Source organism: Sturnira hondurensis, unplaced genomic scaffold, assembly GCF_014824575.4.
Source record: "Sturnira hondurensis isolate 20B ecotype Veracruz unplaced genomic scaffold, ASM1482457v3 Scaffold0017746, whole genome shotgun sequence".
NCBI lineage: Eukaryota > Metazoa > Chordata > Mammalia > Chiroptera > Phyllostomidae > Sturnira > Sturnira hondurensis.
The window spans coordinates 1707395-1733400 of record NW_028090377.1 but is presented as its reverse complement, the minus strand read 5'-3'; the positions used below and the strand labels follow the sequence as shown (position 1 = coordinate 1733400).

The following is a 26006-nucleotide window of genomic DNA, read 5'->3' as shown; positions in this document are numbered from 1 at the left end:
CTAGTTCTTCACTGCCATGGGATGGAGAACTTTCAGCACAGCCCTGCGTATTTGTTTGGTCTTCACACTGTAGATGATGGGGTTCATCACAGGGGGGATCAGCAGGTAGGCATTGGCAATCAGAGTATGTACATAGGGTGGGGCCTGTTTTCCAAATCTGTGGACAAAGGACAGACTGATCAATGGGATATAGAAAACAGCAACAGCCCCAATATGGGAGATGCATGTGCTGAAGGCTTTCCTCCTCTCTTCTGGGGATGCAATGCTGAGGACAGTCTTAATGATCAAAATATAAGAAAGGATGATAAAGACTGAGTCTACCCCAGCAGTGGTGATCAGGGCTGTCAACCCAACTGCACTATTAATCCTGGTGTCTGTGCAGGAGAGCTTCATCACATCAGGGTGGAAGCAGTAGGAGTGGTGCAGCACGTGGCTGCGGCAGTAGGACAGTCTTTTAAGAAGCAGAACCATAGGAGTCAATATTAGTGTCCCTCTGGTGATGATTGCTACTCCAATCTGTGCTATTTTAAGATCAGTTAAGATAGAGGCATATCTAAGAGGATTAGAAATGGCTACAAAACGATCAAAGGCCATGGCCAACAGCACTGAAGATTCCATGACCGTGAAAAGTTGAATGAAAAACATCTGCGACAAGCAGGCATTAAAGCCAATCTTCCTGGCGTTGAACCAGAATATACCCAACATGGTGACTAGGGTGGATACGGACAAGCCGAGGTCAGTGGTGGACAGCATGGAGAGGAAATAGTACATGGGTTCATGGAGGCTGGGCTGAGTGACAATGGCAAAGAGAATCAGGCTGTTTCCTGAGAGGGCAGTTATATAGAGGAAGCAGAAGGGAATGGAGATCCAGGTGTGGAAGGCTTCCAGCCCAGGAACACCAGTTAGCAGGAAAATGATGGAAGAGGATGTGGTATTCTGGAAGTCGGACATGTTGAATTCAAACTGCAGAATCTTAAACTGAGTATCCTGCAATGATAAATTATACCTCTTTATAACACAGTACTTGAAATTAATTTTATTGGGTAAACATTCATAAACTATAATATCTATATTATATATAAAGCTCATAAAGAGTGATTAAAAAAGAAAACTTAGACCATATCTAATTAAGGAGCAGAAAATAGAAAATGAACAATTATATGAGGATACAGGATTTGTACACAAACAAATCTAACAGTGGCCCATTTTATTTAAATTCACATGTCTGTTCAGGGAGATTATAGCCACCACTTCCTTACTTCACTTGGCAGGCTGCCAATGAATGTTGTTGAAACATGTCTGTAGGGTTCTATGCCATTTTAGATGAACAGCAAACCGTATATGCTGTAATTCAATTTAGGCAATAAAGTAAGTTAACTTCCAGTGACCCCCCCAAAATATTTTCTTCATCACTGTGATACTTTCTGTCAATCCACTTGATTATATCTAATCATAAGGAAGAGATAATGTTTGTTGAATCCCTAGTAGTGGTTCGTGGTTGTGATTATATCCTGTGTGAACATACATCCCATTTGTAATATTATAACTTGAATTGTACCTAATTAACTTTCATACCACACATCAAGTCTAAGCAGTCAAGACAAACAGAACTATTTGAGTACAGAGGGTCTCAAAGGTCAGTATTATGAATATTCTGATATTATGAATTTTTATTTGGCATCCCAAATCAATTTTTTAGGATTATATATTCTAAACTCTTATGGGTTCAAGTATGAAGTGATATATTTATTGGCTGAGTAATCCACATGATAAATAACTAAACTGTGTGTTCCTAAAATTCTCCATCTCTAAAGTATTAATACTATAATACCCCACAGAATTATTGTGAGAATAAAATTAGTTAATGTATGTGAAAAACTTGGCTATCACACTGTGATGTGAAAGGTCACCAAATATTAGCTGTTGTCACTTTAAAAAATTAAAACTAAAACATTATACAATCATTTTTACATTTCCTTTTACACTTCTATCTGCATACTCCTTACATTTATCCATGTGTTTTATCATCTGATAGGTGAGGGAGAAGATGGGAATATTCTTTCTCTGACTTAGGCAGTGCCCCCTGATTAATTCTTCTTCATTTGGTTTCTTCTTCCTCCACAGCTATGGTTTTCTGAACCTTTCTTAATTCTTCCCTTATTCAGAAGAAGAACTCCTGCTCCTTGCCAAAGATAACGCTACCACCTGGCTTCTCCATCAATTTTGGAATTAGTTTAATGTTTTGGAACATTAAATTACTGAGTGTATCCTTTAACCAAGACAATAGGGATGCAGAATCAAATTAGGTACCATACCTTCTCTCAAGGATACTTATCAAAGGATAGGATAGTGAAGAAAACAAACAAAATGTTGTGTAATAGACACAATAAAGGGTTTGTGTTTAAGATACAGAGTCTGTATATATTAAAAAGTTGTGTGGGGAAAGGTCAAGAAAGGCTTCCTTGGGAACATGAAGATTACTTGTGCAGGGGATAATAAGTAAAAATCACCATTACAAACAAATGTTCTAGGCATGAAGATGTTCTAGGCATGTCCAAGTGGTGTATATTTAGATATTCCAGAATGCCACTACAGTATGAGATACAAAGGGTTAAAAGATCACATTTGAAGGCAACTGGGATCCAGCATGGAATTATCATTGAGAGGGTAGGGAATGTGAAAATTCTCTAAACACTGACAAAAAAATGAATACCTAGATCTCTTTCTACTTCAGGAAATAACACCAACATTTTTTTCTTTTTTCTTTTAATTTGTACTCCCTTTCATTGGTAGCAATAGCATAGTCTCTAAATATGCCAGCTTCTTTTTTAAAACTAAAACATAATGTAAAACAAACAAGCAACAAAATCCTCTCTTATTAACCATGGCTCCCTGTAGCATGAATGCACTTCTCTTAACCAACAACTTATTGAATTTTTGTTTATCCTCATTTCCCTCTTTAATCATTCACACCTACAGTTGAAATCTGGTTGTTTTTAGACTGAGATGTACTCTATTGAATTAGTTCTCTGTTGCCACATAAAAACTAGCACAAATACATGGCTTAAAACAAGACACATTCTTTATCTCTTGTCTCAGTAAGTCAGACATCTGAACAGAAGATAAATGGAATCTTTGCTCAGGACTTCATGAGTCTACAATCAAGGTTTCAGGCAGGACTGTGTTCCCAGCTGGAGCTCAGGTCCTCATCCAGACTCATTCACATTGTTGGCAGAATTGAGCACTGTGTGATACAGGACTGAGGTCTCCATTTTCTCACTGGTGTGGGCTGAGGGTTACTCCCAACCACGTGGACCTGTCACAACAAGACATTTTGCATCTTCTAATTTGGTAGAGGACTCTCTCCACTGCTTCTTGTCTCTTTTAAAGGTTCAAACGATTAGGCCAGTTTAACCCAGAATAATCTCCTTTTGATTGACTCAAAGTTAAATAATCAGGGACTTCACTTCCATCTGGGAACTGCCATACAATATAACAATCATAGGCGTGATACTCCATCACATCCATAGGTCAACTCACACTCAAGGAGTGAATTTACACTGGACAATGATATAGGGGTAGGAAACTTGAGGGCCCTTTTCAAATTCTGCCTACACAACTGTCTAGGTCATCCAATCTCCAAACTTACCTAAGTTCAAATCTTACATGGTCTTTGATTGACTGTCTTTATCCTCCAGTTCCATCGCCTCCATTTCAAAATAAAACTCTCATTAGTCTTCACAGGAACTACAGCAATATTCTTATAAATAATTTCCCTGTACTGACTTGCAAGTGTTTCTAAATTCTCATATTGATGCAAGTGTGATATAAAAAATCATCTTCATATCACTCCCCATGCAGAGTTCTTCATTGCCTTCAGCATGAAGTTGAATCTCTTTATCTCTCTACCGCAGCAATCAAGGCTATTCCCACTACCCCCTAACACTACTCCCAACTCCATACAGTCAACCTGCACTTTTTCTTACTTCATCAAACTAACAAATGTAGCATGTTCTTTCACAGTGCTGTAATTTTCTTCATTCGTATATATTTCCCACTTTTCTTTGAACGAGCCTAAATTCCAAATTCTAAAGATTCACTGTTTTCTCTTTTGGTTTATTTTTGAATTCAACATTAATGTATTACTTCTAGAAGCATTTTGTGGCATCACCTTTTCTAGATCAAGTCAGAAAGAAATGCTTCTTCCTCTGAATTCACCTTCTTTTTGATTATACATCTGGATTAGTAGTTGTTCTACTGTGTGATCATAACTTTCTCAAAAATATGTCTCTTCAACTAAAATAAGCTATGGTGAGGGGTGGGTACATAATTGCTTATCTACCCTTATATTCCCAATATCTTGCATTGTATTGTTCAGTGTGAGAAGATAATAGATACTTTCTGATATAATTTAAATCCAAGAGTTATAAACTGACCAAGGACTCTGGAAATACATCAGGATCTCCATACATTCCAGTGTTGACAATTCATGCCACATACCCTGAAATTACTCATGTGACTATTGGAAGAATCTCACTGAACTTTCTTTTATTCTAAAAAAATGAGAGTACTCTGTGTATGTATGCTTGTGTGTTGGGGGTTTTTATGGAAGGTTCTGTCTTAGTATTTTAAATAAACTTTTATGTGCTTCCCTCCATTTTTGATAATTATTCTCCCTTATGTAAATATAATATTCCAGCGCACTGTGGAAGCATGTTGCAGGTTCTGTGAAGGACTGCCTCCCCTGAATATAGAAAGTCACTAATATGGTTATAGGATCAGGCACACCTAGGCTCAAAGGCTGGCTCTGCCACCAACTAGTTGAATCACTCCAAATAAGCGCTTTACATTATATTCTACTTCTGTGAAACTAGTAGCTTACCAAAAGCATTCATATGTGAGGATTAAATGAGATAGTATTTATAAAACATTTAATCTGCTAACTAGTGTGTGGGATTCATTTAATAACAGTAAATGTGGATGAGGATGATGTTGGTGACGGATAAGGGCAGTGGTGCCAATGCCCTGATGGTGGTGTTAAAACATGACACAACCAACTGGAAAACTCACCATTGCAAAGGCAGGCTAACAACTTGTTGTAAGCATCAACACGTATGGTCCATAGATCATAGAAACCAAATCAGTTAGAGTATGGTGTCCCCAAACACAGATTTAAGGGGAAAACTTTCCACAGTTTTCCATAAGCACCCATGAGCACACATTTCAATTAATAAATCTCCCCCATCCTTAAAGGAAAATAGTATGTGTAAAGTCTCATTTTTCCCTGGATGCAGTAGTTTTACTTACAAAGTATGGAGATGTGGTCTTTCCTGCCCTGTTCGTCAGGAAGGGCCTCGGCAGCTGGGGACATGTTATATTTAGGGATAGATGACATATATAAGGAGCCAAAACTCAGGCTGCCTGAAACCTCTTAATCAGAAAACTCCTGGGAAATAGTAGGACTATCTTGCACAGGGATCTCCATTAGCAGAGCTTGGGAGCAGGGATAGCTTTCCTTTTGTTTTTTTCTTTTCCTTTTCACATCATCCTATTTCCTTTCTTTTGCCAAATGTGTGTTTCTTCTCATATTGCCTGAGAATGCTGCTTAAGTCTTTTTTGATTGGTGAAAAGTGTTTATGTAGAGGATTATAAAACAAAATTGAAAAACTTTAAAGTATATTAAAATTAATAATATCAATTTTAATTATAGGAATAATCAAAATGAAAAATGTAAAATATCCCATTATTTAATTTTATTGTTGTTGTTTTAGAGCGGTTTTTTTCATTGTTGTTCAAGTACAATTGTCTCCATTTTTCTCCCAAAATTCCCCCACCCCACTCTTCTCCACCTCCCACCCTTGATCCTACCCCCCTTTGGTTTTGTCCATGTGTCCTTTATATGTGTTCCTGAAAGCCCTCCCCCCATTTTCCCCCTATTATCCCCTTCCACCTCCCCTCTGGTTACTGTCAGTGTGCTCTTACTTTCAATGTCTCTGGTTTTAGAGCAGTTTTAAATTTTTAATTTTCCTCTCACAGCAAAATTGAGAGGAAAATACAGGGAGTTCCCAAATATACCCTCTCCCCACACATATATAGCTTTCCCCATCAGCACCATCCCCCACCAGGCAGTGCGTTTGTTACAACTAATGAACCTGTATTGATTCATCATTATCACCCAAAGCCCACAGATCACCTGAAAACTCCTGTTTCTTAGATTCTGTGTTTCTTAAACCACCCTTGAGTTTCCTTGCACTGAAACTACTGAGCCAATATAAATAACTATTTTTGGAAATAACTCTTTCCCCCTCTGAGAATTATTTTCCATAACCAGACCACCAAGATCATAAAAATAGGTAGCTCCCAGTACAAAGCTTCACATCCACTGCTATCACAACAACATGCATTGGTCTCATTAGTTCTTTTTTAAGGTAGAAGAACTAAGGCAAAGATTAGAAAACAGGCTCAGAGGAATCAAGTTCTCACACTCACCCAATAAGCCAATGGCAAATTCAGGAATTGAACTTTTTTTCCAGACTCCAAATGCCATGTTTTTGCCAATCCTTACTTTAAAAGAACTTAATTTTTTTTAATTGTGGAATAAATGAACACATGTTCATGACTATATTTGTAATAAGTATTTTAAACATTGCAGCAATTATTTTAAAATCAGCATAGCAAATGAACACATTGAATATATGGTATGCTAACAAGTTTACTAATTTCTGAACTGTTGTCTTATAAACTATCTGAAGATTATACAGCCCCCAACATATTCAGAAAAGATTTCAATGCACTAAACACTGACCTCATGCAAAAAAAAAAAATTGTGGGTCTGGAAGGGGAGGTCATTTAGTTTTATCCTGTTCTCATTGAAGAGTCATTCCAGGGAACCGTACTTATTTGTTTGTTTGTTTGTTTGTTTGTTTGTTTTTGGATAAATGTGATGTGTAACACTGTGTAAGTTTAAGGTGTACAGTGTGTGTTACTTTGATATATTATATGATTTCTGATATACCAGTATTTATTGCATTAATAATTATAGTATAATATTGTCAGTGGTCATTATACTGTGTATTAGAGCTCTGTGGCATTTTTACCACTCATTACAAGTTCATACACTTAGACACCATCATTATTATTCACCTCCTACTCCTTGGTAATCACCATTTTACTCTGTTTATTACAGATTTAGCTTTTCTAAATTCCACATGTAAGTGATATTGTACAGTTCTTGTTTTTGTCTAGTTTATCTTACTTAGCATAATGTATTCAGGATCCACTCATGTTGTTACAAATGAGAGAATATATTATTTTCTCATGGGTGCACAATATTCCTTTGGGTGTATGTACCACATTTTTTGTTCATTCATCTGTGAATGGGTATTTGTGTTATTTCCATATTTTGGCTAGTGTGAATAATTCTGCGATAAGCATGAGAGTACATATATCTCTTCCATAACCTGTTTCATTTGTTTTGGGTGTATACCTAGAGGTGGAATTGCTGGATTATGTGATAGATCTATTTTTATTCTTTTGAGGAACCTCCTTATTTTCTATAGTGGTTGGACCAATTTATATTTCCACAAACAATATATAAGGGTTCCCTTTACACTACATCCTTGCCAGACCTTGCTGTTTCTTGAGGAGAGAGCCAAGAGAAAGAGAGAGAGAGTGGGAGAGAGAGATTGGGAGAGAGAGATTGCCCTCTTAAACCATCTCCAGAGAGGTTCTCTTTTGCCAGAAGACATAGGGAGTTCTCAGGAAGACAGAGTGACAGATCTATCACATTTGTCAAAGAGAGCTCTTATAAAGAGCCCTGGTCTCTTACCAGAGCTGTCTGGTAAGAGACATTTTCCCAGCAGAAACACAAATTCCTAGGAGAGAACTCTATATAGCTGTGTCCTGCTAACCTTTTGTGCCCCGGATGACAGAGTACAAAGGGCAATTTATTTTCAGTCTAGCTCACTCTTACTTCCCCAAATGTAGTCCTAGGGAAGAATTTTAATTCAAGTTCAACAGCAATTTGACCCTGAAGAGCTGCAAGTCAAAACTTTCATAGGGCAAAAGTAAGGAACAGATGGTGTTGATGAATTACCCATGGGTTTGCTCGTGGGTGGTTTGCCAGTATCAAAGCAATCCTACCGTATAGAACCCAGGTAGGAAAGAAGTTGTTCGGCATTTCTTTTACAATTATGAAAGTATCCTAAAACTTTTTATGATGATAGTTGCACAACTCTGTGAATACAACAAAAACCATTAAATTTTGCACTGTCAATGGATGAATTGTGTTGTATGTGAATTGTAAAACAGTAACAACACTGTTAACATGAAAAACAATGATGAATTGAAGATTATAAGAAAAGTGGAGAGAATACACATGCCCAAACTACTCTCAACCTAGAATAGGGGAAATGTGCATTTGAAATAAAGATTAAATCAATAGTACATAATAAATCAAGAGTATAATTAAAGATCTATAAATTTGGGAAAATCATGAATGACAGAATAAATTGTTGACACCAGGCTTCTTTTCGGACTGAAACATACTTTGTTGCATTATTTGCTATTGCTGCACAAAAACTAGCATGAATTAATGGCCTAACACAAGACATTCATTATCTCACATTTCAGTAAGCACACAACATAAACAGAATCTCTGTCCAGGATTTCACCAGCCTAAAATCAAGGTTTCAGGCAGGACTGTGTTCTCATCTGGAGCTCAGGGTCCTCATCCTGACTCCTTCACATTGTTGGCAGAATTGAGCTCCTTGTGGTATAGAACTGAGGTCTCTGTCTTCTTGCTGATGTGAGCTGAGGGTTGCTCTTAGCTTCCAGCTGTTTGGGCCTGTCTGCAAAAGGACATTTAGCATCTTCTAATCCAGCAGAGGAGTCCTCTGTTGTTTCTTGTCTCTTTTAAATGCTCAAATAATTAGCATATTCTCCCTTTTGATGAACTCAGAAGCAAATAATCAGGGTACCTCATTTACATCTGTAAACTTCCTTTGCTATACAATGCAACATAATCACAGATGCAATACCCCATGACATTCATAGGTCCACTCACACTCGAGGGGTGAACTAGCATTTAGGGGTCAGGAACCTTGAGTGATCTCTAAGAATTCTGCTTATACAACTGTCCAGGTCATCCAATTTCCAAACTTACATAAGTTCACATCTTACATGGCCTTTGATTGACTTTTCTTATTCTCCAGTTGCATCACCTCCATTTAAAAAAAAACTCCCATGAGTTTTTGAAAGAACTACAACAATATTCTCATAAGTAATTTCCCTGTCCTTAGTTGCTAGTGTTTCCAAATTCTCCACATTGATGCAAATGTGATCTCAGAAATACATCATCACATGAGTTCTCACACAGAACCAGCTCATTATTGCCTTTAGCATGAAGTTGAAACTCTATCTTTTCACCACAGCAGTCAAGGATCTTCCCAATATCACCAAAACACACTCTCACTGTTACCTAACCTCTTCCAAACCCCAGAAACCTTTTTATATAGTCCACCTGGTTTTTTCCTAGTCACTAAACTGCCAAATGCAGCAGGTTCTTCCGCACTGCTATGCTTTCCTTAATTCATGTACTTCCCACTCTTCCCTGAATGAGCTAAATTCTTCAGGCTCATTATTTGCTCCATTGACCCATTTATGAATTTAACATTAATTTATTACTTTAGGAAGATTTTTGTGACATCACTTTCTCCACTTCAAGTCTGAAGAATTTACTACTTCTCCTGGAGAAACATCTGTTTTTATTTATACATTGGAATAGTTGTTATTTCATTCCATAATAATAAGTTCTTTGAAAAAAATGACTCTCTAACTAAAATAAGCTATGGGATGTGAATCATCGCTAATTCATCATTATACTTCAAATACCTTGCATTCTTTTCTGTATAATGCAGGATAACAATATACACTTGATGTAAGTTACAGAGCTGTAAATCAAGGATCTGAAAATATATCAGGACCTAAACAAATTCTTGTTTTGTCTATTTCAATTATGCTGTGCTTCCCCGAAATCACACAGGTGGCTATTGGCCTTATCTTACTGAGCTCTCCCTCCTTCCCACAGAGTAATTTGTGTTTGTGCCTCTGTGTGTATATATGGTTTTTTTTTGTTGTTTTTTGGATGAAAGATTCTGTTCTTTTATTGTACACGTTTATGTCTTCCCTTCCCCATTTATTGATAGTAACTTTCTCCTTTTATAAATTAACACTGCAAACCCACTGTAAAAGCATGTTGCTAGTTCTATGGAGAGCTACCATGAGTTATCTCTCTCTGTGATTACAGAGTCAGCTATATATTGATAGGGTCGGGCAAGCCTAGATTCAAATGCTGGAACTGTCACCAACTAGCTGAGGTTCTCCAAATAACAACTTTACATCAGATTCCACTTTTGTGAAATTAGTAGCTCATTTGTAAAGCATCGAATATACTATCACATTTAACAGTAGGAAGCACTTAATTATAGGAAGTGAGAGTGAGGACAAGGATGGTGGTGGTGGTGATGGTTAGCAGCAGTACAAACAGCTGGCCTTAAGGGACAGTTTTAAAATGTAACTCAACCCAAAACTCTCATTTCATCAGTTTCATGGGCACCTACCACCTGCCCCAAGCAGCAAAACATATGTTCCATGGATTAAGTGGACCCCATGAGTTAGAAGAGAATGTACCCACAATACAGATTGTAGGAAAGAGCTCTTTGCAATTAATAAATCTCCCTCATTCTTATAGAAATCCAGTGTATGCCATCTGATTTTCCCCTGAGTGTAGTATTTTTACTTATAAAGTATGAGATGTGGTATTCCTAGATGGGGTATTTCAGTTTCAAGGAAAGAGCCTGAGGAGCTGGGGAGGTGCTTTACTCAGCAGTAGGTGACATACATAAGAAGCCATGACTCAGGCTGCACAAAATCTATTAATTAGAAAACTCCTGGTGTTCATTTTTGTGGCCCCTGAGTGTGAAGCTTCCTAAGGTTCCATTACCCCTCACAACTTCCTTCCATTCTGTCTCATTGCACTTTCTTTTACAGGGACTGATGTTATAGTTTCTTGATTGTAAGTCTTGAAAAGATTTTGTTACAAGTTTGTGAGGGTAAAATTTGAAACAAGAACACCTGTTCTGTACATGGGCTCACTCCTGATCCCCACACTATGCCCTCACTCTGCTGATAAATGTATCCTCCAGCATCACATGGATGAATTTTATACTCTTTTTAGAAAACTTTTTATTGCTGCCAAGAACAAATAAATACATAAAACCTTCACCAATTCTCTCACAAACACTTTATCTACCACATTCCAGAGTTTTTCACTGGTGATACAGAGAATAGACCAAAGTCACTTCCCTTTAAATGCTCAAAACCTAGTAAAGAGACAGACATAAACTCGGTGATTACAACAGGGCATGTTTATGATGAGCACAGTAAAGCATGTTTTCATCTGCAGGAAGATCAGCCCAAGTCTGTCAGGAGACAAGGGTGCACAGAACATAGAAAGAACAGAGGTGACTAATATCATGTTCCAAACACCTGGAATCCTGGGTTGAAGTCAGGGAGCAAGTGAGGAAGCTAAACCAGAAGGCAGGATCCACGTCATGGAAATCCTGGCATTCTGAAGCATTTGAGTCTAAATAACATAATAGAAATAGCTCAGCTAAGAGTTTAATCTTTCTCCTATCTTAGAAAAACAGATTTCTACAGCTCCTTTTGAAATAACTGTGGAAGTCAGGTACCTTACTTGAGGCTCCAAAATATACTGCAGTTCCCTGCTCAATGTCAATGTCAACCTGGATGGCAAGACTATCAAAATTTCCCTCTAAGCCATAGTATATCCATTATGCAGAACTATTGATTTAGAAATATTTGCAAACAATTTCAATGTTCTCAAAAATCTTAGCAGGCTCTTCATCACTTACTCTTCCAAATTTTGTATCAGATTAACCAGATTTATTTTCAGCATTGACTCAAACAGCCTTGAGTGAGCATTGTTACAACAGGTCTGTTAAAGCAAAACTTATAAAAACATATAGACCTCTGACAACAGGCTCTTCTTTTTTTGATGCAAGTGCCTCAAAAATGGCTATTTGAGGAAAATACACACACACACACACACACACAAAACTGCAAGCCACAAGACTAGATAAAGAGCCAGGTTGCCCCCCTAAAGAGACCTAATGGAATTTTTGGATTAGCAAGTAACTTTTCTACTCACATTTATTCTTGTTTGTTACACTTACTCATGTCCCTTAGCCATGAATAATCTGTTTTGGAGAAATAATAATCATTACCAATTAACTGTTAAGAAGTACTGAAACCTAGACTTTCCTACTGATCTAAATTACATCAGATATCCCTTGAATAGCTACATGCTCTAGAGGTGATGAGAGTGTCTAGACCCCAAAGCATGACTTCATCCATCCAGGCTTGTAGACGTATTTTAGCCATGGGCCTATTCTGTGCCCAGTGAAGTATCTGTGAAAGCACCAGAAGTCCACAAGACCCAGTCCTTTTTCTCAGTGGATTTACTGCGTAAGTAGCAGGTTACCAGTTCATCAGAATAGAGTGAAAGTATGCATACACATGCTTTTTCAAGGTATACTTGTAACTTACACCAGTGGATATGAGTTAGAGGAGACTTTGTAAAGCTATAGTATTCTAAAAAATTCCTAAATTAGTTTAGAAAGAAATATTTTTAGTACAGCCTTGCGAATTTGCTTGGTTTTTACACTGTAGATTATGGGATTCATTACAGGAGGGATAAGCAAATAAACATTGGCAATGAGAGTGTGCACAATGGGAGGGGCATGCTTCCCAAATCTATGCACCAGTGACAAGCTAATCATGGGGATGTAGAAAATGGCAACAGCACTTATGTGTGAGATGCATGTTCCAAAAGCCTTTTTCCGCTCTTCTGGGGAGGCAATGCTGAGCACAGAGTGGATAATTAGAATGTAAGAGAGAAGGATCAGGACAGAGTCTAAACCAGCAGTAGAGATGACAATAGCCAGGCCAAATGCACTGTTGATCTTGGTGTCTGTGCATGAAAGCTTCATCACATCTGGGTGGAAACAATATGAATGGTGCAGGACATGACTACGGCAGAAGGACAGTCGTTTAAGGAGCAGAAGTAAAGGCACTAAAGCTGTTGTTCCCCTAATAACTATTACAAAGCCAATTTTGATGATCCTTGAATTGGTTAATATTGTGGCATATCTCAGTGGGTTAGAAATGGCAGTGAAGCGGTCAAAGGCCATTGCCAGAAGTACTGAAGACTCCATGAATGTAAAACCATGGATGAAGAACATTTGGCCAATGCAGGCATTAAAGCTGATTTCTTGAGCATTAAACCAGAAAATACCCAGCACAGTGACCAATGTGGAAAAGCACAGTCCTAGGTCCGTGAAGGATAGCATGGAGAGGAAGTAGTACATGGGTTCATGAAGGTTCGCCTCAGTGATGATGACAAACAATATCATGCTATTCCCAGAGATGGCAATTGCATAGAGACAACAGAATGGGATGGAGATCCAAGCATGGTAAGTTTCAAAACCAGGGATGCCAGTAAGAAAGAAAACTGTAGGGTGGAAGATGCTCTGATTGAAGAGCATGATGAGTGAAAGAAGTAGATTACTCTAGAGGGAGAAAAAGCATATCTGTAAAAACAGAGAAGAAAATATTTGCCACTCTCTTCTATATATCAAATAATTTAGGATCACTAGTGAACTTTTTTCCATTCTTCAATGGAAGTGCATATCCAGTTATTATTTTCTTAGCTTTGAAGTTGATCTTGGGTGAACTAGGGGAAGGGACAGAGCACTGTAGAAGACAGGTAGGTTTTAGCAAGACTTTCACGTGTAATATCGAGGCTCAGTACATTTCAATATACATATAAAATAGGAGGTTAGATAGATAATGGCAATATGTTTTCCAGGTTTATAATTCTATGATCATGAAGAGATGAGGTATTTCTGGGAAACCATATGACAACACAAAATACAATTAATCCTGCTTTTCTTCATTTCTGTTTCCAAGGCAAAAACCCTTAAGAGTACAATAAAATTTCTAAGTTCTTTTTAAGTATATTTTATCAACTGTGTTATTCCAGTTGTCCCACTTTTCTCCTCTTTGTTCCCCTCCACCTTGCGTCCCCCCTCTCTACAGCATTCATCCCTCTTAGTTCATATCCATGAGTCATACATATAAGTTCCTTGACTTCTCCATTTCCTATACTATTCTTAACCTCCCCCTGTCTATTTTGTACCTATCATTTATGCTTCTTATTTCCTGTACCTTTTCTCCCATCTCTTCCCTCCCTAACCCCACTGATAATCCTCCATGTGATCTCCATGTCTTTAATTCTATTCCTGTTCTAGTTGTTTGCTTAGTTTGTTTTGTTTTTGTTTTGTTTTCTTAGGTTCAGTGGTTGATAGTTGTGTTTGTTATCATTTTACAGTTCATAGTTTTGATCATCTCTCTTTTCTCAGATAAATCTCTTTGACATTTCATATAATAAGGGCTTGGTGATAATGAACTCTAAGTGATAATGAACTCTAACTTGACATTATCTGGGAAGCACTTAATCCGCCCTTCCATTCTAAATGATAGCTTTGCTGGATAGAGTCATCTTGGATGTAGGTCCTTGCTTTTCATGACTTTGAGTACTCCTTTCCATGCTGGAACCCTGTGTTGTGCAGTCTGTCTTGCTCCCTAGTCATTCTTCCTAGTTTATCCGCATGCAAATGTGGGACCACCCAGTCTGCCAGCTGCTACCTCACCTTGCTTCCTCTCTGCCCCAGCTGCCCATCTCTGCCCCTCCTACCAGTCTGGTTGAATGTTTCTTCTTAAATTCCTTGGTTGTCAGACTTCCATACAGTTTGATTTTCTTGCAGTTCTGGCTGTTTTTTGGTTTTAAATTTGTCATTGTCCTTCTTTTGGTTGTGCAAGGAGGCAAAGTATATCTACCTATGCCTCTATCTTGGCCAGAAGTTCAAAATATATAAGTCCTTGTGTACCCAGTATGAAAATAAGATAATAAAGATAATATTAAATATTTGTTGTAGACCACTCTGCCTGGTTTTAGGAATTGTATTTGTACCCCTTGTGGCTAAGGGCGAGGGACAACCTCTGGAGTGCCAGCCACAGGAGACAAAGCTTGTCTCTGGTAGCAAATGCTGCCTCAGTTTCCTCTCCCTGCCCCCAAGGCTTGGTCAAAAGTCAATAACAGGTAAGACCCCTCACAGTGGGGGGCAACCTAAGCCAGACTCGATCACTTGGGAGGCCTTCATGGAAGAACTCGGGGGGCTGCAACAAAGAGCAATGGACTCTCGCCGCCCCCCAGCTTTGTCAAAGCCCAAGCGCCCATGTTCTCTTGGAGAAGTGCTTCCTGGTTCTAATCCCCTTAAGCCTGAATACCTGTTGGGGGGAGGTGCAGCTCCTTGCCTTGCTAGAGCATGTCCTGGGGGAAAATCTGGCATCACAAAGACTTGCTGATAAACCTGTGAATTCTGCTCCGCTAAGAGTGCTTTCATTCATATGATAAGGGTCGGAGAGGATATGAGTGTATCTCCCAAAGTTTCTGCAACTCTCTTCCTGACAGACACTGACTCAGACTCTGAAGTCCTCAGATATTTTTGAAATGTTATCTACTGTTTGATCCTTGCTGCCCTGTATTCCTGTGTATTAGAACCCAATAAAAGCCTTGAAGCGGGGGGCTTGGGGCCTTTTTCTCCTTGGAGAAACTGGCCGCTGCTGGCCTTTGTCTCCCCTGAGAAACTGGCCACAGCTCACTTCTCCCCAAGCAGATCCGTCATGTCTCGGTCATTATTCACTTTCGTCTGTGGCACCCAGGGGAGACTCGTGAGAGAAGTCGCCCCCACAAATATTCATCAAAAAACTCAATCAGAAAAACACTTACGATTGATCAAATATGAAGCAGCTATTGATAAAATCTAAATATCAGGAAAAAACAGTTAAAATTGTGCAAATAGACCATAGTGAGTGATAGATATTAAAATGCTTATACAGGCAGTAACTTGAACCTAATATTATTTAAGGAAAATTCTCCTGAAAGACAGACATCCTAAAGGTAACCTCAACAAAAACAATAAAATTCAATGGAAGCTCTCAGACATTAATTGGAGAGGATGTCTCAAAAGCTTGAATTTCCACCTTTGCCAAAGGGCATTGAAAATGTATTGGGGCAGTGAGTTTCCTAAGAAACCATCACTGATGCTGAATTCACCTCTATTTAGATGAAGGATGATGATTATGAATCATCTTCTTTGTTTGAGGATATAAGCATGCATTTACCCAGCTCAATAATTCTATAGAATCAAAGAAGTTCCTCTATATTGATTTTTGTACTCACTTTTTCTGATACTCTACTTTTATCTACAGAAGGAATGTATGGTTTCTAAAGTCTGAGTTCCTCTTTCAATCATTGATGCATGCATTCTCTCAACAGATATGTTTATCTCTATGAAATGTCAGTGTGTACAATGGACAGAATTAAAATTTGACCTGGTACTCCAAGAAGGTTTGTACATGACTCTAGCAAAGAAAATATCTGAGTATAAGTTAACTCGATAAGTCTCATTCCACCCCCAAATCGAATGAACAGGTAGTGGCTTCAACTTGAATGAGAATAATTGGTTATAAGAGATGTAACCAAGAAGGTTTTTGTCTAGGTATTTGAAGAAAGAGAAAAATGCTCAATATAGAAAGCCTCTTGAGGATTCACACACACACAAAAAATAATGGCTGAAAAGCTTGACTTGAGACAGTGCAAAACAAAAATAAAATCCAGGAGTTTGGAGTGAGCACTTTGACATCAGTTGGAAGACAAGCCTCATTTTTTCACCCGTGACATACTTGCAAGAACCTCTGTGATGCCCTCCTGATAATGTCTTCAGAGTTGTCAAACTGGGGTCAGGATTGAAGTCACAGAAGTGGTAAAAATAAGTTGGAGTAATAAAATCTAAACAGAAGGAAGTCTGAGGAAACAACCCTGAGAAATTTAACAGTACTCAAGGAGAAGACAACGGAAATATCTATTATTAAGGCTGTAGAAGCATAGCCACTAAGGCAAAAAGGACCCCCAGGAAAATGCAAGGACCTCATCAGTTTTGCCCAGGCCTATAATCTCAGAGCCAGGAAAAATGCCTGGCACAGCAGCATCTAAGAATATCTGCTGAATATATGAATGAATTGCATCTAATCATAGTTAGAGACCCCAGACACTTAATGTCAGGCACATATTGTGATCCCGAAATATGACCCCCCTCAAGTTAGATGTAAAGTCATGTAACCATGTTGGCATATATTAAAAGAGATGACAAACTAATGGATTTCTTATTAATCTGGTAATAATTCTCGATACTAGGACTTCGTACAAATTTAGACATACTGATAAAAACTTCTCTTTCTAGATAAAATGTTAACAATCTTAAAGGCATAGTTCTTAAGTTTAAAGATGTGGAAACAGCTCTCAAGTTAAGGCTCTTTTTATAATAGCAAATAAATGAAAAGACCCCAGGGGGTTATCTAGGTTTCCAAGCTAGCCTTCTCTTTAATAACAATAGTAATACATGCTTCCTATGTGTCCCCAAATTTTCTTTATTATATTTTTCTCAGAATCCTTCTTTCCACTGCCCTGCATGCTTCTCACAATATTCTTTTTCAACTCAACTTATATAATCAGAGGAACATAGTAAGACTACTCCAATGCAGGGAACTGTATCAGTGGCTAGGGTAGCTTTTGTTTATTTTTTATTTTTAATTATATGATTTTTTTTCTATTTATCTTTAGAAGTGGGGAAGGGAGGGAGAAAGAGAGGGAGAGAAACATCAATGTGTGGTTGTCTTTCACATGTCCCTAACTGGAGACCTGGCCCACAACCCAGGCATGTGCCCTGACTAGGAATTGAACCAGTGACCCTCTGGTTCACAGGCCAGCACTCAGTCCACTGAGCCACACCAGCCAGGGCTTAATTCTATATTTCTTAAATCACCCTTGAGTGTTCTTACACTAAAACTAATGAGCAAATGTTAAATAACTATTTTTGGAAAGATATATTTGAATAATTTTTTCTCTCCCAAGGAGAATTCTTCCAGGGCAATGATTTAAATGTGCTTGTAACCAGACCACCAAGAATATAGATAGACTTCCCCAACTATAAAGCTTCATATTCATCCCTATCACAGTAACATGCTTTGGGTATTATTAGCTACTTTTTATAGATGAGAAAATTGACACTGAGAGTAAAAAATCAAGGCTCAGAAGAACCATGTTACTTTCTTCTCTCTGACTTTAAATCGTATGCTTTGTCACTCCTTATTTAAAAAGAACTTCAACTTTTTAAAAATGTGGAATGAATACATGTTCATGACTTTATAACTATAGTCTATATTTTAATGACTATTTTGAACAATACTGAAATTGTTTTCAAATTAATAAACCATATGAATATATATAATATCTGCATGTGTTGAATATATACTAATGAAGTTATTAATTTTCTTTAAATGTTTTCAGAAAATACTTCAATGTACTGAAATACTGACCTCATACAAAGAAAAATTCCTGGATCTGGAAAGGGAGTGCATTTGATCTTGCCCCCTGTTTTTGAAGAGTCATCTCAGACAGTAGCAGAGAGTCTTTTAAAGTCAGACGGAAAGGGGCTAAGGCTGGGGAAACAGTCTCTCATCAGTCTTTCCCCCTTAAACCGTCTCCAAAGATATTCCCTTTTGCCAGGAGAACTCATAGGGAGTTCTCTGGAATGGAGAGCTATCAGATTTGAGAAAGAGAGCCTTTATAAAGAGCCCAGAATCTTCCTGGTGAGAAACATTTACCCATTAGAAGCAAATTCCTAGGAGAGATCTCTATACAGCTGTGCCCTGCTAATCCTCTGAACAGCTATAAGTCAAAGCTTCGACTAGTATAAAATTAGTACCACTTAAGAGATAAGTGGTATTAATGAATCTCTCATCATTCATGTGATCATGAGATGGGAATCTCTCATCACATGATGAGTTTGCTCCCATCATTTGTCAGTAGCACAGCAATCATAAGACAGAACCCAGATGACAAAGCAGTTTCTGAGTAACTGTATTTACTGAGAGTAGTGCAATACTATGTGGTTCAGAGCCCAAGGCCTTTCCTGGGCGTTATGAATATCTTGGGGGTTGTCACTAACTTATGCACAGACATAACAAATGATAACTTAAAAGGAAGCAACAAGCATATAAAAACATGTTCCACATTACATGTCACTAGAAAATACAAATTAAAGCAACAATGAGATACCACTACACACCTACTAGAGTGGCCAAAATCCAGAGCACTAACAGTACCAAATGCTGGTGAGGATGGGGAGCAACAGAAACTCTCATTCATTGCTGGTGGGAATGTAAAATCGTACAGCCACTGTGGCAGAAAAGTTTGGTGGTTCCTTACAAAAGTAATCGTACTCTTAGCACACAGTCCAGCGATTCACTTCTTAGTATACACCCAAACAAGTTGAAAACTTATGTCTACACAAAATTTGCACATGGATGTTTATAGCAGCTTTATTCATAGTTGCCAAAACTTGAAAGCAACCAATACAGGGTCCAGTAAAAGCAACACCTGCTTTTAGTGTTAAAAGTAACACCTCACCTGAGTGAGGTTGGTAGGGTAATGATACAAGTGAATTAATTTATAGTTTTAATTTGAACATTTTTCTTAAAATGCCATAGGGTGATGCTTGATATGATATTGTTATGTTACAAAATTACATACTTATGATTTTATAATAAAAAGATTTTTAGTGTTATTTGTGCCAAACTTGGTATATTTTTCAGGTTAATGAATAAATAAACTTTTATACATCCAGCCAATAAAATATTTCCTGTGCTAAAGAGAAGTTAAACATTAATTATAAAAATACATGAAATAATCTTAAATGCATGTTGCTGAGTGAAAGAAGCCATATAATTCCAATGATATGACATTCTGGAAAAGGCAAAACTACAGAGACAGTACAAAGATCAGAAGTTGTTAGGGGCTGGAGGGAAGTTGGATTTAATAAATGGAGCACTGGGGATTTTTTAACACAGGGAGAACAATGTGTGTGATACTATAATAGTGGATATATGTCATTGTACACTTGTCCATACCCATGTAATGCAAAAGACCAAGAGTGAACTCTAAAGTAAACTAGGGACTTTGAATAATGATGATGGACCAATGTGGGATGATCAGTTATAACATGAACCACGCTGGTGGGGTGTTGACAATAGGGGAGGCTGTGCACGTGTGAGGGCAGGTGATATATGGTCAGTCTACACACTTTTCACTCGATTTTCTGTGAACATAAAACATCTTTAAAGAATAAAGTCTACTCTTTAAGTGACTAAAGAAAACTACAAAACTGTTTTAATCTCTTATGTATCCATCAAAAGCTTACCAAAGCACTAGGCTGTTCTGATAGGTAGCCTAACACTAAAACCAGTGCATTCACCTCTGTGATGAAGACAATTAAGCATGTTTAACAGAGTTTATGCCAAAACAGTGGAAACTCATAGATGGCTTTTAGCCTTTGTCTATTAATACAGCCTTCAAAAATTAGTGGTAAACTGGAAGGGTTGTTAAGTTTTAAGAATAATAACTAATGAAACATACTTCTTGGCATACAAAGCTGTGCCAAGATTTATGTTGCCTTGTAAAGATCTGCTATATGGGCAGGGGGTGAGGTAACTATTTCCACTAGCATTGCTGCAGAGCAGACACTTTAATTGTTCTGTTTAATTTTTTTCTCCTTTTAAAAGATTCTAGATCCCTGGGAAAGTCTGGAAAGATACATTCCTTTCCAGAAATTCATCAAGAACTTAACAAAATACGCCATTGTTTTTAGATAGCTTCTGGACAAATAGAAACAGGCTTTCCCGAGAAAGCCCTTCAGCGAACCGGTGAGACATTTTCATAGCCTGGGATAACATTGCCATGAAATGTATGAGACTCAGTGGGAAAAATCACAATTCGTATAGAAGCTCCCAAGATACAAAAGCAAAGGAGATGCCCAGGCTGTTACAGAGATGCAAATGTGAAAATCTTGCTGCTCATGCTAAAGACTCCATCTGAATAGTGCTGGTCGCTGAGCAGGGCTGCAGGAAACGGTGCAATTAGCAGAACCTCAGCTGCTTTTTCAGACCAAACCCAGGGGATTTAAATCATTTGCCACTCCAGGCCTAATAATCAGTGGAAACAGAGACAAAAGGCATAATGAATGGCTAAGTTTTTTTCTTTTTTTTTTTCTTGTCCCAGGCCCTGAATATTTTGAACACTTTCCATGCATTCACTTACCCAATTAAAGCTGACATAGCATTGGTTACACTCAAAGTATTTGGAACCAGACAGCCAGGGTCCAACTCTGCTTTGTCACTTAATGTGTGACCTTGTGCTAACTATGTAACCACCCCACCTCCATTTCTTCACTTTTTACATAGGGAAAATAATTATATCTAATTCACATATTTACTTTATATGATACATAAAATAACCCAATATTAATTAGCTCATGGAAAAGTCTTAGCATTAGTACATTCTGCACGCATTCAAAATATATTATTTGTCACACTATTATGGTTTTTCATTAATATAGCAATTTAATAAACTTTCATTTAGTGCCAAGTATGTGTCAGATACTGTGTTCCAGACATGAGACATAAAGGTGTAGTCTCTACCTTCTATCAGAAGCTCACACTTCTGATAGATAAGGCAACTGTTACAATAAGACAGATCTGATTCAGACATCGCTCTGCTTCTGACCTTTTTGCTTCCTGGTTCCCTGAGGAATCTGGCCTTGCAGCCCCCCTGGCCCTATCCTGAGAGCAGTGTCTTTCCACCTTCTCTGCTTCAACCCTACTGAACTCACCTTCAGTTCTCTGAATATGGCATGCTTTGCCCACCTCTGAGCCTTGTCTCAATCTGTTCATTGCGGTAGTACTAAGGTGTTTATTGATTCCTTGGTTCTGCCCCAAATGTAACTCAAAGGGATTTTACTGACATAAAATTTACATTTGTATAACAATTAAAATAGTTTTTCCTAAGTTTTCTGATTTCAAAACTGAAGATACATGAATGTAAATTGAATGTTGTGGGTTTTTTTTTTAATTTTGCTTTTTGTTTTGTTTTTGTGTTTGTTTTCACTTGCCCTGCTCCATGGTTTGCCAATACTGTGCTGAGTTTGCTTGTGGGATGAAACACCACAGCTGCTCCCTGTGCCTAAAACATTTTCTTGACCTTCTAACAGTCTGTTCACAGTACCCTCTACTCTCCTCCCCTCCTCCCTAGCTCCCCTGGAAATAGTTTCTCACCGTTTGTTTCTATACAGCAGATTTTTGCAAAGCAATGTAGTTCTTGGCACAGCTCTTTATACCAAGAAGTATGCTTAATTCGTTATTTTTTTATTTACTTAGATCTCCTTTTAGCAATTATATTTGATTAGCTTCCCTTGACCACCCGGGACTAGGTTGTCCCAACACCTATGTGATCTATATGAATTCTTCCCAAACATGATTGTCACAAGAGTCCCTTAAGTATCGTCCAAAAATGCAGAATATGATTCAGTATATCTAATATATTGCATTTCTAACAAGAATTCAGGTGATTCCTATGCTACTTAGTCCTTCAATAGCAAAGATCTTTATTAATTCCCATTTTAGAGTGACTATAACACAGTATTGTAATTTCTCATATACTTCACTTTGTCCTCCACTAGACTTTGTATACCTGGGGCAATGTCTATTGCATTCACTGTTATAACCTCAGATCTTGTTTAATAACAGATATATGGTATGCATACAATATTTTTGGAATAATGAGTAAAGAATGCTGATGGAAGCATTACAAGATGTAGTAGGAGCAGAGAGGAATTAGATAAATAGGAATAATAAGAACAGCCAGAGAAGTTAAATGAGAGAGGTAAGAATGAGCTACATTTCCTTGTCCATTAAAATTGAATGGTTGGCGTTGGCCAAACCAACAGGATAGAAGAACTGCTAATAATTTCACATGGCTGGATCCAGGAGGAGAGGAAAATGAGACTTTCATCAGACCCCGGAGGGTCAGTAGAAGTTGTAGGACCCTGATATTTTTTTAAATAATGGCCTAAACAGAACCATCATTAATGCAGTGACCATTTTTGTTGTTATTGTTTGCTTGCTTTAGATTTATTTCTACACTTTGAGTACATTAACCCTAGATTACCTGATGTGCCTCAGGGCTCTTGCTCCTGTCTCATACTTTCTGTTTCTTTCAGAACTTGCACTATGCATTGCCTTGTAAGACTCTTAGCCCTGATTTCTGCTTTTCCACTTCCTCATTCAGCATGACCATCCATATAAGCTGCTACATGCGTGAATTTTGAAGGTTGTATACCATTTTATGACTGGATACAACATTTTATTTTTATGTCGCTGAGAATTTTTGCTACCTACAGTTTTGACAACTGTGAATAATGCTGCAGTTGATGTTTCCTTCTGGAAAACATAGTCTGCATCTCTGATAAATTGGTTTGGATGAACTTTTGGAAATAGAATACTATAGGCATGTTGAGGTGATATACTGGAAAATTCACCTCCAGAAAGTTCACACAAACATCATAAAAATACTGCTTAGTCCACTATAACACAGAAACACAATGTTGTGTATTTTGTTTTTAAAAGTATTTGTTGATTTGACAGGCAAAATATTTTACTATTTACCGTAGTAAAATATTGATAATAAATAACATTTATTGCAAGTTCCTATGGCACAGTTTTCTCGTTTCTAATTCTGTTCTTTCTTTTTGGATTAACAAGTTTGGAAAACATGAATATGAAGGCAAATGATGTCACAGACTGGCATGTTTCCATGGTTGAATGGTATTGGTTTTGACAACTGCACATTCCTGTTGCTATGTAATTTTATTGAGGGACATTTTGCTCAGACTTTAGAAGGCTGAATCAAATTACCAGTGACTCTTTCACTGGGCTGGGTGGAGAGTAGGTTGGTGAGAAGAGCCCATGTACCAGTGTGAGTCAGCACCATTCCAGTGCGCACACCATCTCCACGTGCTCGCACCAAGCTCCAGCACGGAGTGCACATGATACTCCTGCAGTACTATTGCTCTGAGAAAAAAGTCACATTCTTTTGGCCAGTGTAAATATAAATGTGATCCCTTCTAAGTCATTTCTGAGACTAATGGGAATTGAGTCACTGCCCTAGAATTTTCCCAGCCTGGTAGAGAAAATGTTTTCAAAAGTCTCGAGTAGTTCATTGTAAGCAGACACAGCAGAACAAACCTTTGTACGTCAAATATAAGCTTACACAGGTGACAATGTGTTAACATCTTGTCTGGCACACAACATGCACGTGTGCTATCAAGTTTAGAATTACTTAAACTGGAATTAGTGGAAGAAGAATAGTTATGTGAAGATTCTCTAAGAAATGAATTTTAAAAACCAAAAGGGTCCCCAAATATCCCAAGCTTTGAATATTGGTTGTGCCACTTGTTAACTGAGAGACCTAAGTAATTACTTAAACCATTTAATCCTTGGTAACAGCATAAACCACAGTAATAATAGATTCTTCTACCAAATTTATTATCTTCCAGTTATGTGGGTTAGAAGTCTGAAATGAGTCTCACAGAGCTAAAAATCAAGGTATCAGTAGGGCTGCCTTCCTTTCGATAGAGCCTGGGAAAGAATTAAAACTCTTCCATTTTCTCCTTCTAGCCACATTCTTGGCTTGTGGTCTCTTTCTGTCATCTTCAAAGCCAATAACAGTGGATCAAGCTCTTCTTATCATGCCATCTTTCTAGTTCTCTATTTTTAAGAACTATTGTGCTTAGATTAGACCCACCCAGGATAATGTTCCCATCTGGGTCTTCAACTTGAATCATATCTGCAAACTTCTTTCTGCCACATAAAGGTAGCATATTTACAGGTTCCAGGCATTAGGACACGGACATCTCTGCGGGTCATTATTTATTCTACCACAAAAAAAATTGATATAAAATCTTAGACATAGAATGCAACATAAAATAGTTTTTGGGGGGAAGCATGAACACAGCCCCCACTACCATGAATTATACAGTCAAGTTTCCCACATTTGGGGAAATGAGCAGAGCTCAGCACATCCAGAGTGCAAATGATAAGCCTGACCCTGGGAAATCCACCTTGGTGATCACAGTGTCTCCCCTGCTAGATAAGTATTATTGTTATTGTTTTTGTTACATTATAAAGAATAAAATATTTCAGGCCAACACATTTACTGTGTTAAAACAGACTGGGTAGTAGAGAGAGATAAGCCCAGAAGCAGGGAGAATAGTTAAGAAACTGCTGAAATTACCCAAGTGGGAGACACTTGTGCCTTGGTATGTTTGGAGGTGATGAAGAGTACTAAATTCTGGTAATATTTTCAAATATATTGGCAGAATTTTCAGGTTTGTATGCAGAGTATAGGAGAAAGAAATCAAGGATGACTTTTATGCTCAGCATGGTCCAAAAATGGTGGGGGTATCTGAGGATCTAAAGGGGCCATAAGGCTACATCAATCTGTGGGAACTATTTACTAGAGACTAATGAGGACAGTAGTTACTTCACCTCAGTTGACATTACTGGCCAGATCCATCACCAACATACCCAAATTCTGTGATATAATGCATAACCCTCAATATCCGAACACAAGTGGGAAAAATCTCAAATTATTGTGATTAGTTTTTTCCATCTAGTGGGCTTCATTCTAAAATAGAAAATAGATTGAATTATGAAAAAGTAAAACTTTATTTCTGCACACCTAACTTGCAGACTGAGATTTTCTTACTATATGTATCAAGCACTTAATTCACCCCTCAAAGATAACCTTATCAATAGTTGTCAACATTGATGGCTACTGGTTAAGCTGTTTTCTAGGTTAAACTGGGAGACTCTGGGCAGTAAGAACTACATTACATTCTTTTTTAAATCCT

At 37.8% G+C, this 26006-nt stretch overlaps 2 protein-coding genes and 1 non-coding gene across 3 annotated transcripts; all 3 read right to left on the bottom strand.

Moving 5' to 3' along the window:
- Nucleotides 1-951, bottom strand: LOC119002673 (olfactory receptor 51F2-like). The gene has a single exon (XM_037068694.1). It carries the CDS (start codon nucleotides 949-951, stop codon nucleotides 1-3), a length of 951 nt encoding a protein of 316 aa, XP_036924589.1.
- An 11732-nt stretch (nucleotides 952-12683) lies between these two features.
- Nucleotides 12684-21990, bottom strand: LOC119002672 (olfactory receptor 51F1-like). Its single transcript, XM_037068693.1, has 3 exons — nucleotides 21930-21990; nucleotides 20463-20518; nucleotides 12684-13649 (listed from the first exon to the last, which is right to left on the bottom strand). The coding sequence occupies exons 1-3, from the start codon at nucleotides 21988-21990 to the stop codon at nucleotides 12684-12686; spliced, it is 1083 nt and encodes a 360-aa protein (XP_036924588.1).
- Nucleotides 21991-25087: 3097 nt separating this feature from the next.
- Nucleotides 25088-25251, bottom strand: LOC119002681 (U1 spliceosomal RNA). Its single transcript, XR_005069791.1, has one exon. It is a non-coding gene; the product is annotated as a U1 spliceosomal RNA (small nuclear RNA).
- Between the last annotated feature and the right edge of the window lie 755 nt (nucleotides 25252-26006).

Coding starts and splice junctions, on each gene's coding strand:
- LOC119002672 (XM_037068693.1), bottom strand. CDS start 21,990: ATGAACAGATTGAGACAAGGCTCAGAGGTGGGCAAAGCATGCCATATT. Junction 20,519..21,929: donor CCATATTCAGAGAACTGAAG/GTGAGTTCAGTA, acceptor TCTTCATCACAG/AGGTGAATGCACTGGTTTTA. Junction 13,650..20,462: donor CAGAACAGCCTAGTGCTTTG/GTAAGCTTTTGA, acceptor TTCTCCCTCTAG/AGTAATCTACTTCTTTCACT.
- LOC119002673 (XM_037068694.1), bottom strand. CDS start 951: ATGTCCGACTTCCAGAATACCACATCCTCTTCCATCATTTTCCTGCTA.